Below are 11,552 nucleotides of genomic sequence, written 5' to 3'. Positions count from 1 at the left end.
CACCTTCTCCTTTGTAACAGTAACTGCACTCACTTCTCTTCCCTCACACCCTTCAGCTTCCAGTACACTGCTAGTGTCTTCCACAGTGAACACTGATGCAAAATAGTTCATCTGCCATCTCTTAGCCCCCCGTTATTATTTCTCTGGCCTCGTTTTCTAGCGGTCCTATGTACACTCTCATCTCTCTTTTATTTTTTTACATAATTGAAAAAGCTTTTCTTACCCACTTTGATAATGTTTGCTAGTTTGCTTTCGTATTTCATCCCTTCCCTCCTAATATTCTTTTAGTTGCTTTCTGTAGGGTTTTAAAAGCTTCCCAATCCTCTATCTTCCCACTAATTTTTGCTTTTACATTAGTTTTGTTAGCCACAGTTGTACTATTTTGCCATTTGAGTATTTCTTTGTCTTTGGAATCCATCTATCCCGAACCGTCCTCATTTCCCCAGAAACTCAAGCCATTGCTGCTCTGCTGTCATCCCTGCCAGCATCAATTTTGGCCAACTCCTCTCTCATACCGTTGTAATTTCTTTTACCCCATTGAAATACTGCTATGTCAGACTTTCTCCCCATCAAGTTTCAAGTTGAACTGCATCATATTGTGATCACCGTTTCCTAAGGATTCTTTTACCTTAAGCTCCCTAATCACCTCCAGTCCATTACATAACACCCAATCCAGTGTAGCTGGTCCCCTAGTAGGCGTAATGACAAACTGCTCTAAAAAGCCATCACATTGGCATTCAACAAACTCAGTTTATTACGATCCATTGTCAACCTTATTTTTCCAGTCAACCTGCACGTTAACATCTCCTGTGACTACCATAACATTGTCCTTTTGACTTGCCTTTTTCTATTTCCTGTTGTAACCTGTGGTCCACCTCCCAGCCACTGTTGGGAAGCCTGCATCAACGTCATCAACGTCCTTTTACCCTCGCAGTTTCTTAACACAACTCACAAGGATTCAACATCTTCCGATCATATGTCCCATCCCTCTACTGATTTGATGCCATTCTTTACCAGCAGAGCCACATCATCCCCTCTGCCTACCTTCCTATCCTTCTAATAAAATGTGTAACCTTAGATATTCAGCTCCCAACTACAATCATCCTTAAGCCACGATTCAGTGATGGTCACAACATCAGACCTGACAATCTGTAATAGTGCAACAAGATCATCCATTTTATTTCTTATACTCCGTGCATTGAGTATAACACTTCGAGTGCTGTATTTAGATAGATAGATAGATAGATACTTTATTCATCCCCATGGGGAAATTCAACTTTTTTCCAATGTCCCATACACTTGTTGTAGCAAAACTAATTACATACAATACTTAACTCAGTAAAAAAAAATATGATATGCATCTAAATCACTATCTCAAAAAGCATTAATAATAGCTTTTAAAAAGTTCTTAAGTCCTGGCGGTAGAATTGTAAAGCCTAATGGCATTGGGGAGTATTGACCTCTTCATCCTGTCTGAGGAGCATTGCATCGATAGTAACCTGTCGCTGAAACTGCTGCTCTGTCTCTGGATGGTGCTATGTAGAGGATGTTCAGAGTTATCCATAATTGACCGTAGCCTACTCAGCGCCCTTCGCTCAGCTACCGATGTTAAACTCTCCAGTACTTTGCCCACGACAGAGCCCGCCTTCCTTACCAGCTTATTAAGACGTGAGGCGTCCCTCTTCTTAATGCTTCCTCCCCAACACGCCACCACAAAGAAGAGGGCGCTCTCCACAACTGACCTATAGAACATCTTCAGCATCTCACTACAGACATTGAATGACGCCAACCTTCTTAGGAAGTACAGTCGACTCTGTGCCTTCCTGCACAAGGCATCTGTGTTGGCAGTCCAGTCTAGCTTCTCGTCTAACTGTACTCCCAGATATTTGCTACCCTTTTTGATTCTGCTTCCCTAATGTGCTGATACTCACCCTGCTGGCTGCAATTTTGCCCTGTCATCTGACTGCATGCTATCTTTGCATTTTTACCATCCATTCTATCCTGAGTCCCTTCACTCCGGTTCCCAACCCCCCCCCCCCCCCCCCACCAAATCAGTTTAAACCCTCCCCAATAGCGCTAACAAACCTGCCCATGAGAATATTGGTCCCCTTTGGGTTCAGGTGCAACCTGTCACTTTTGAACAGGTCATACCTCCCCCAGAAGAGATCCCAATTATCCAAGAATCTGAAACCCTGCCCCCTGCACCAGTTTCTCAGCCACTCATTAATCTACCAAGCCATCCTGTTTTTACCCTCACTGGTGAGCGGCACAGGTAGCAATCCAGAAGTTACTTCTCTGGAGGTCCTGCTTCTTTGCTTTCTGCTTAGCTCTCTAAATTCTCTTTTCAGGACCCCTTTGCTTTTCCTTCCTGTGTCATTGGTACCAGTATGTACCAAGGCATCTGGCTGTTCTCCCTCCCTCTCCAAAATGCTGTCAATGTGATCCGAGATGACCCTGACCCTAGTACCTGTCAGGCAACATACCATCAGAGTGTCCTGTTCATGTCCACAGAATCTCCTGTCTGTTCCTCTGACTATTGAATCCCCTATCACCACCGCTCCTAACTATGTGAAAGGGGAAAATGAGGGGGAATGCCTTCACTCAGAGGGGGGATGAGAGAGTAGAACCAACTGCCAGCAAAAGTGGTGGATGAGGGGTTGATTTCAGCATTGAAGAGTAATCTGGATGAGAGGGGAATGGAGTGCTATGGTCTGGGTGCAGGTAGATGGGACTAGGCAGAATAATAGTTTGGTATGAACTAGATGGGCCAAAGGGCCTGTTTCAGTACTGTAGAGCTCATTATCTCTCTATAACTCCTGCTCTTTGTGATTTTTATAACTGACGGAGGGGGAAGTGGAAGGGTGGGTTAGTAAGTCTGCAGATGACACAAAGGTTGGTGAAATTTTTGATAGTGTAGAAATTGCTGTAGGTTACAACTGAACATCAGCGTGCAGAGCTGGGCTGAGAAGTGGCAGATGCAGTTCAAGCTGGAGAAATGTGAAGTGATTCAATTTGGAAGGTAGAAGATGAAGGCAGGATATAGGATTCTTAGCTGTGTGGAGGAACAGAGAGATCTTGGGGTCCATGTCCAAAGATCCTTCAAAGATGCCACTCTAGTTGCAATGATAGGGTGCTTAAGTAGGTATTCATTTTGTGTTGGCATTTGTTAGTCAGAAGATTGAATTCAGGGCCATGTGACAGGAAGGGCAAAGGGGTGCAGGAGCCAGTGCAGGATTCCCTAAAGGTTAATTTGAAGGTTGAGTCTGTGGTGAGGAAGGCAAATGCAATGTTAGCTTTCATTTCAAGAGGACTAGAATATAAAAGCAAGGATGTAATGTTGAAACTTTATAAAGCACTGGTGAGGCATCACTTGGAGTATTGTTAGTAGGTTTGGGCTCCTTCGAAAGGATGTGCTGAAACTGGAGAGGATTCATAGGAGGTTCACAAAAATGATTCCAGGATGGCTTATCATATGAAGAGTGTTTGATGGCTTTGGGCCTGTATTCACTAAAATTCAGAAGAATGAGAGGTGACCTCATTGAAACCTATTGAATGGTGAAAGGCTTTGATAGAGTGGATGTGGAGAGGATGTTTCCTATGGTGGGAGAGTCTAGGACCAGAAGGCACAGCCTCAGAATACTCCCTTCAGAATGGAGATGAGGAGGAATTTCTTCAGCCAGAGGGTGGCGAATCTATGGAATTCATTGCCACAGGCAGCTGTACAGGGCACACAGTTATGCATATTAAGGCAGAAGTTGATAGATTCTTGATTGGTCAGGGCATGAAGGAATATGGGGAGAAGGCAGGAGATTGGGGATGAGAGGAAGAGGGGATCAGCCAAGTTGATATATCTTATGGACGGACTTATGGCAATCTTGTGGCTCTATAAAACCCGAGTTAGACCATGCTTGGAGTATTATTTTCAGTTCTGGTCACCTCATTATCATAAGAATATAAGAAATAGGAGCAGGAGTAGGTTCTGTCGAGCCTGCTCCATTTGTTAAGATCATGGCTGATCTGGCCATGGACTCATCTCCATCTACCTGCCTTTTCCCATAACCCTTAATTCCCCTACTATGCAAAAATCTATCCAACCTTGTCTTAAATATATTTACTGAGGCAGCCTCCACTGCTTTATTGGGCAGAGAATTTCATAGATTCACCACACTCTGGGAAAAGCAGTTCCTCCTCATCTCCTTCCTAAATCTACTCCCTAGGATCTTGAGACTATGTCCCCTAGTTCTAGTCTCACCTATCAGTGGAAACAACTTTCCTCCATCTATCTTATCTATCCCTTTCATAATTTTATATGTTCTATAAGATCTCCTCTCATCTTCTGAATTCCAGCGAGTACAGTCCCAGGCAACTCAATCTTTCCTCATAGTCTAAACTCCTCATCTCTGGAATCAACCTGGTGAACCTCCTCTGCACTGCCTCCAAAGCCAGTATATCCTTCCTCAAGTAATGAGACCAGAACTGCACACAGTACTCCAGGCGCGGCCTCACCAGTACCCTGCATAGTTGCAGCATAACCTCCCTGCTCTTAAATTCAATATGTCTAGAAATGAAGACCAACATCCCATTTACCTTCTTGATAGCCTGCTGCATCTGCAGCCCAACCTTTTGTGATTCATGCACAAACACTCCCAAGTCCCTCTGCACAGCAGCATGCTGCAATTTTTTTACCATTTAAATAATAATCTGCTCTTTCATTTTCCCTTCCAAAGTGGATGGCCTCATGTTTACCAGCATTGTATTCCATCTGCCAGACCCTTGCCCACTGGCTAAACCTATCTCTCTCTCTGCAGACTCTCTGTATGTTCTGTACAATTTGCTTTTTCACTCAACGAAGGATGTGGAAGCTTTAGAGAGGCTGCAGAAGAGTTTTACCAGGATGCTGCCTGGCTTAGAGAGGATGTCTCATAAGGTTAGGTAAGTGAGGGTCTTTTCCTTTGGAGCAAAGGCGGAATAGAGGCGACCTAATAGAAGCAGACAAGATGGCACAAATCGAGTGGTAGCCAGAGTGTCTTTCCCAGGGTGGAAATGCCTAATACAGGGAGCATAATTTAAGGGTAATTGGAGGAAAGTGCACAGCGGTTGGGGGGGGGGGGGGGGGGGGGGGGGGGGGGATGTATTTTACTTATTTAGAGATGTAGCACAGAATAGGCTCTTCCAATTCTTTGAGTCATGCCGCTCAGCAACTCCTGATAACCCCAATTTAACCCTAACCTAATCACAGGGCAATTTAAAATGACCAATATACCTACCCAGTTCGTCTTTGGACTGGGGAAGGGAACCAGTGCACCCGGAGAAAATCCATCTATTCCATGGGGAGGACATGCATAGACTGCTTACAGAGGATGCCGGAATTGAACTCTGAACTCCGACACGCCAAGCTGTAATATTTTTCACTGATCGATCTGCTACTATAGTGCCCGCACAGTGCAGACTGCACTGCTACAGGAGGTGGGGAGGTGGCGGCAGAGGCAGATACTTTCGGGGCATTTAACCACCTCTTAGATAGGCATATGGGTGACAGGAAAATGGAGGGATATGTGGGAGGGCAGGGTTAGATTGATCTTAGAGTAGGTTAAAATGGCGACACCACATTGTGGGCCAAGTAGCCTGTATGGTGTTGTAGTCTTCCATGAAACACTTGGTCTGACCACAGGCATTTATTCAGCTTTTTCCACTTTAAGACTGCCAGCACCTCCATTTCTGTAATGTCAATTACAGATGGCTGAGGAGACCAGGTCATTGGGTATATCTAAAACAGAGGTTGATAGGTTCTTGAGTAGGTAGGATATCAAACGTTACAGGGAGAAGGCTGGAGAATGGGGTTGAGAGGGATAATAAATCAGCCATGATGGAAGGTGGAACAGACTCAATGGGCTGAATGGCCTAATACTGCTCCCATGTCTTATGGTCTTATAACTCATTGACTGCGGGACTTTGGACTCCAGGCGTTGAATTCGGCTGACCACAGCAACCTCTTCCAAGTCAAGTCAAGTCAAGTCACTTTTTATTGTCATTTCGACCATAACTGCTGGTACAGTACACAGTAAAAACGAGACAACATTTTCAGGACCATGGTGTTACATGACACAGTACAAAAACTACACTGAACTACGTAAAAAAAAAAACACAGAGAAAACTACACTAGACTACAGACTGCATAAAGTGCACAAAACAGTACAAGCATTACAATAAATAATAAACAAGACAATAGGGCAGTAAGATGTCAGTTCAGGCTGTGGGTATTGAGGAGTCTGATGGCTTGGGGGAAGAATCCAGGGGCATTCTTCTCCAGACTCCCTTGTTCCTGCTGAGCACAGTACGAACTCTGGTGATTAGTTTGCAGATGGTGTGTGGTGGAGCGAGACAGGAGATACCAACACAAGGTGGCATAAATATACTTGTAGTCTGAAGGTGCCCAATTGGGGCGAGGGGAAGAGGGCACAGCCTCAAAATGCAAGGGCATCCCTTTAAAACAGAGAGGAGGAGGAATTTATTCAGCCAGAGTGGTGAATCTGTGGAATTCATTGTCACAGGCAGCTGTGGAGGCCAAGTCATTGGTTATATTTAAATCAGAGTTTGATAAGTTCCTGACTAGTAAGTTGTCAAAGGTTTCAGGGAGAGCCCCTTCTGAGTAATGAGAAGAGGGCATTTCATTCACTTATTACTGATCACCCCTCAACCCTCCTCCCTCTCACCGCTGTACTGGCTATCAGTGTTCTTTATTTCCCTAAGAAAAGGTCAATGCAACCACCAAACCGTGCCCACCGAGTACAGTACTGTGAGCAGTTTCGGCCCCTTATCTGAGAAAGGATGTGTTAGCATCGGAGAAGGTCCAGCGGAGGTTCGCAAGAATGATTCTGGGAATGAAAGGGTTAATGTAAAGCGTGTTTGAAGGCTCTGGGCCTGTACCCAATGGAGTTGAGAAGAATGAGGGGGGATCTCAATGAAACCTATCGAACACTGAAAGGCCTAAACAGAGTGAATGTGGAGAGGATGTTTCCTATAGTGGGGGAGTCTGGGACCAGAGGGCACAACTCCAGAATTGAGGGATGTCCATTTAGACAGAGATGAGGAGGAGTATTTTTAGTCAGAGGATGGTGAATCTGCAGAATTCGTTGTCACAGATGGATGTGGAGGCCTAATTGTTGGGCAGTGTGGTGGTGTACTAGTTTGTGTAGTGCCACTTTACATAACTTCCCAACTCCTGTACTCAGTACTTTGATCTATGAAGGCCAATGTGCCAAAAGCTTTCTTTATGACCCTGTCTACCTGTGACGCCACTTTCAATGAATCATGGACCTGAATTCCCAGATCCCCCTGTTCTACCGCACCTCAATGCCCTACCGTTCAGCGTGTGAGATCTACTCTGGTTGGCCCTATCGAAGAGCAAAACGTCGCTCTTATCTGCATTAAATTCCATCTGCCATTTTTTGAGCTAGTCCAGATCCCGCTGTAAACTCCGATAGTCCTCCTGGTTGTCTACTACACCCCCATTGTGTGGATCACTGACTTTAATTGCCTTTCTTTCCTCAAAACAGTCTCTCCCATTCCAGCAAAATTTATTTCTTCAGCTTTTGGTACCTTACTATCACATACACAACTAACATGTATTGCCTCTGAGGAGGAGAGGGGAAACGAACCCCTTGACCCGCATCAGAGTCCTCCCGGTGAACGTGCTTCCAATGGTGCTGTTGGGGACAGAATTCCAGAATTTAGACCCATGTTGGATTCTGATGTTATTAATCCAAAGATCTTTTGGAAGTCAAGAAAGAGGCAGAAAACTTGTTGCTTCACAAGATTTGATAGAACAATGAGAATTGGAAACTGGGAGTAAAAGAATCTAGTAGGAGAAGAAAAGATGGCAGCCAAAGTGTTCTGCCCTTCTTGTACAGTAGATAAGAGATATTCCATTCAAACTTGTAGGTAAGAGTTAACCAATCATCGCCTATTCAAATAATGCAATACCAAAGGAGGGTGCAGAAGAGGTTTACCAGGATGTTGCCTGGATTAGAGGCCATGCGCTATAACGAGAGGTTAAGCAAACATGGATTGTTTTCTCTGGAGTGGCAGAGGCCGAGGAGACAGACAGTACTTTATTCCCAGGGTTGAAATGTCTAATACCAGAGGGCATGTATTGAAAGTGACACGGAGTAATTTCAAAGGACTTGTGAGGGGCAGTTTTTTTTTTACCCAGAGAGTGGTTGGTGACTGGAATGCGCCGTCTGGGGTGGTGGCAGAGGCAGAAACGTTGGAGACTCTTCAAGACTCAAGATTCATTTATTATCAAAGAACGTGTAACATACAACCTTGAGGTTTGCTTGCTCACAAAGCAAGAAACCCAAAAGAACACAATTAAAGAAAAAAAAAGAAAATAAAAAGAAAAGATCACCACCCGACACGCAAGAGAAAGGAAAAATTTAAAAACCTTGCCAACAATTGAAGCGTTCTGAATCAAAATTGAGCCCTCAGATCCAAACCTCAGAGCAGCGTGGAGTAGGCCCAAAGCCTCCCTTAGCGGGCACAGAGCACAGCAGCCGGGCAGTCTGCGTAGCCTCAGCGCCATGGAGATGACCATCGCGGAGAATGAGCAAAACTTAAGGGACGTTTAGATAAGCACATGAATGTGAGGGACAATGGAGGGATACGGACATTGTGAAGGCAGAAATGATTAGTTTAGTTGGCCATTAGGTTACTAATTGGTTGGGCACAACATTGTGGGCTGAAGGGCCTGTTCCTGTGCTGTACTGGTGGATGTTCTATTCCTAATTAACGTTAAAATACTTAGTAACTGAATATTTTTACAATTATTTCTGTATGTCAGCTGCCCTTTGCCTCTAATCGCTCCCAGTGTGTCTCTGCATTTAAACGCCAGGTATTTGAGAGACTGTGCGGGTGTGCAGTCTACCTTATTAAGGTGGTTGGCCGGAGGGGAGGGGAGGGGGCGCGGCCTGAAGCGGAGGGAGGCGTGGGTCTGTGTTCATGAGCGAGAAGGGGAAGCAGAGAATTCGGGCTGTTTCTCCGTCGGCAGCTGATGAGGAACAATGAGGAACGAATAGGAAATTGTCATTAGCAGATTACGGACAGGAGGATTTAATGCTGTTGGGGAGGGTGTGTGTCAGCGAAAAAGGAATTTACAGAGGGGGGTGTGGGCTTAATTGTTTTGTGTGTGTGTGTGTGAGAGAGAGAGACAGACAGACAGACAGAGCCAAACACACACTTCGCCCTGCGAGATATTCCACCCAGCGCCCGGGATCACTGGAGGAAGATGAGCGACAGAGGGACGAGGTAGGCAGCGCTTTCGTTTCTTGCCTGTGTGGGAGGTGGTCTTGGTTTGGGTGTCTTTGTGAATTGCATTGGTGGGTGGGTGGGGGGTTTAAAGATGATGTACTGATGCACGGACTGGGCTGGGCTCGGTGCTGTGATGGAAGGGGCTGTCTGTCCCCCTCGGGCTCTATTGCAGCCCGGCAGAGAGGGTGTGTGCCCCTGATCCAGGGGGTGACGGGCGGTGGGAGGTGAGGTGAATCGCAGGCGTTGGCGTTCGCAAGTTCTGGTGTTGGAGACTGCTCCCCGGCTGCTCGCCCGGCCTCTCTGTGGGTCTCCAGCCGAGATCCTGGGATCGCGGGCAGGCCGGGGATGAGGGGGCGCCCCGCTGTGGGAGGGGTGCTACTGAAGGAGCGTCGCGCTGTAGGAGTGTTGGAGGGGCCGTCTGTCTCAGGTGAACGTGAGAAGATCTCTGGTACCATTTTCTGATAAGTTGATGGGAATGGGGAATCCTCTCCACTCTCTTGGTCTCATACCCTCAATCGAGGTGATCAAAGCAGATCTATGAAATCATAATCACCTTTGCCGTTTGTGAGATCTTGCGCTGTAGCCATCCACCAGAGATTTATACTAACTACATCAACTGTGCTGATGGAGTTACAGAGGCTGTTCGCTGGTTCGCATCTCTGCCCCCATTGCACCCATGTGACCAGTTAACCTGCTAACCCTCTCTGTGAGGGGAAACGGGGGCATCCGTAGGAAACCAACGCGGCCACGCAGCGATGGGAATTGAACCTGGGTCTCTGCCTACCAGGCCACTGTGCAGCCCCTCACTGACGTCCCTCCCTCCCGTGTTGGTCCCACGGTGATCAGACGGGCCCCTTGCACGATCAGATGGACTCTTGGCCTCACAGTCTACCTCATTATGCCCCTGCACTTTATTGTTTACCTGCACTGCACTCTTTCGTTAACTTTTACACTCTATTCTACATGGTTGTAGTTTTACCTTGGAGTGGGTCAAAAGGGAGGCACAACATGGTGGGAGGAAGAGCTGTACTGTTCTATGATTTATTTAGAGATTCTGCCTTTCAACAACCCACCTATTTAACCCTGGCCTAATCACGGTGCAATTTACAATGACCAATTAACCTACGAACCGGTATTTCGACGGTGGGAGGAAACCAGAGCACCCGGAGGAAACCCACGTACACATGGGAAGAATATAAAAATTTCTTACAGATGATACCGGAATTGAACTGTGAACTCCTCCTCCCTGAGCTGTAATAGCATCATGCTAATTGCTCTGCTACGGTGGCACCCTGACTCTGTACGTTATCCTTCCTCAATTCACTGTTTAACAAACTGATCTGTATGAGCAGTGTGCAAGAGCTTTGCCCTGTATCTCATAGGACAATAATTGCAATGTACTGCTGCTGCAAAACAACAAATTTCATGACATACGCCAGTCAGAATTAAATCTGATTCAGAGTACGAAGTTACCCATACTAATGTCTGCTACGGAAAACTGAAGTCAAGTATTGTGAGGGAACTATCGTTAGGTAACAATCATTTTGTTCTCCTTTACACTCACTTATTAAGAATGAGTGGGGTTCAGCGGAAAAAATGAATCATTCATGATGAATGTTGGAGCAGATTTGATGGGCTGAATGGCCTAATTCTGCTCCTATATGTCAGAGCCTGTGAACTCCAGGCAGTCTCACCCAGCTTCAGTAGCAAAAGCCTGCTTGCATTTACCCATCATTAGGGTGGTGGGGTGGAGATGTGTCTCTACTAAGAGAGGTGTAAGGCACTCCTTCTCTCCGCTAGCCTGCAGGTCACCCTTGGGCAAGGTGTAGCACCTGCTTAGCCCCCCGTCACCCCTGATTAGGGTCACATGAAGCCATAGGAGCAGATGGTTGTGTGAGGAGCTGGTGCACATCACAAGTCCTGGTTAAGTGACCACTGACACCAGGCAGACAATCTCTGAACGGTATTGATAATGACTGGGGTCACCCGTCCTGTAAGGACACTGTCCAGAAGAAGGCAATGGCAAACCACTTCTGCAGAAAACATTGTTGAGAACAATCATGGTCGCCACGATCGCCCACGTCATTAGACATGGCGCATAACGAACAAACAAACGTATCTACTAAAACATAGAACACACCGTTACAGCACAGTACAGGCCCTTCAGCCCACGTTGTTGTGCCGACCTTTTAACCTACTCTGAGATCAATCTAACCCCTGCCTCCGACATAGCCTCCATTGTTCTA

At 46.1% G+C, this 11,552-nt stretch overlaps 1 protein-coding gene across 3 annotated transcripts in view; it reads left to right on the top strand.

Moving 5' to 3' along the window:
• The first annotated feature begins 8,993 nt into the window (after positions 1-8,993).
• LOC140727085 (beta-arrestin-1) overlaps positions 8,994-11,552 on the top strand; it is a 141,752-nt gene continuing 139,193 nt past the window's right edge. For 2 of the 3 annotated variants that reach the window (XM_073044328.1, XM_073044327.1), the window contains exon 1: positions 8,994-9,303. In XM_073044328.1, the coding sequence (XP_072900429.1) occupies positions 9,112-9,303 (192 nt within the window). In that variant the 5' untranslated portion in view covers positions 8,994-9,111. The remainder of the gene's footprint in view (positions 9,304-11,552) is intronic. The other variant, XM_073044329.1, reaches the window with a different exon arrangement.

This window comes from Hemitrygon akajei, chromosome 4 (assembly GCF_048418815.1).
Source record: "Hemitrygon akajei chromosome 4, sHemAka1.3, whole genome shotgun sequence".
NCBI classification, from domain to species: Eukaryota; Metazoa; Chordata; class Chondrichthyes; order Myliobatiformes; family Dasyatidae; genus Hemitrygon; species Hemitrygon akajei.
Note: the sequence above shows the minus strand (reverse complement) of the source record. Positions and strands in the feature narration are given on the sequence as shown.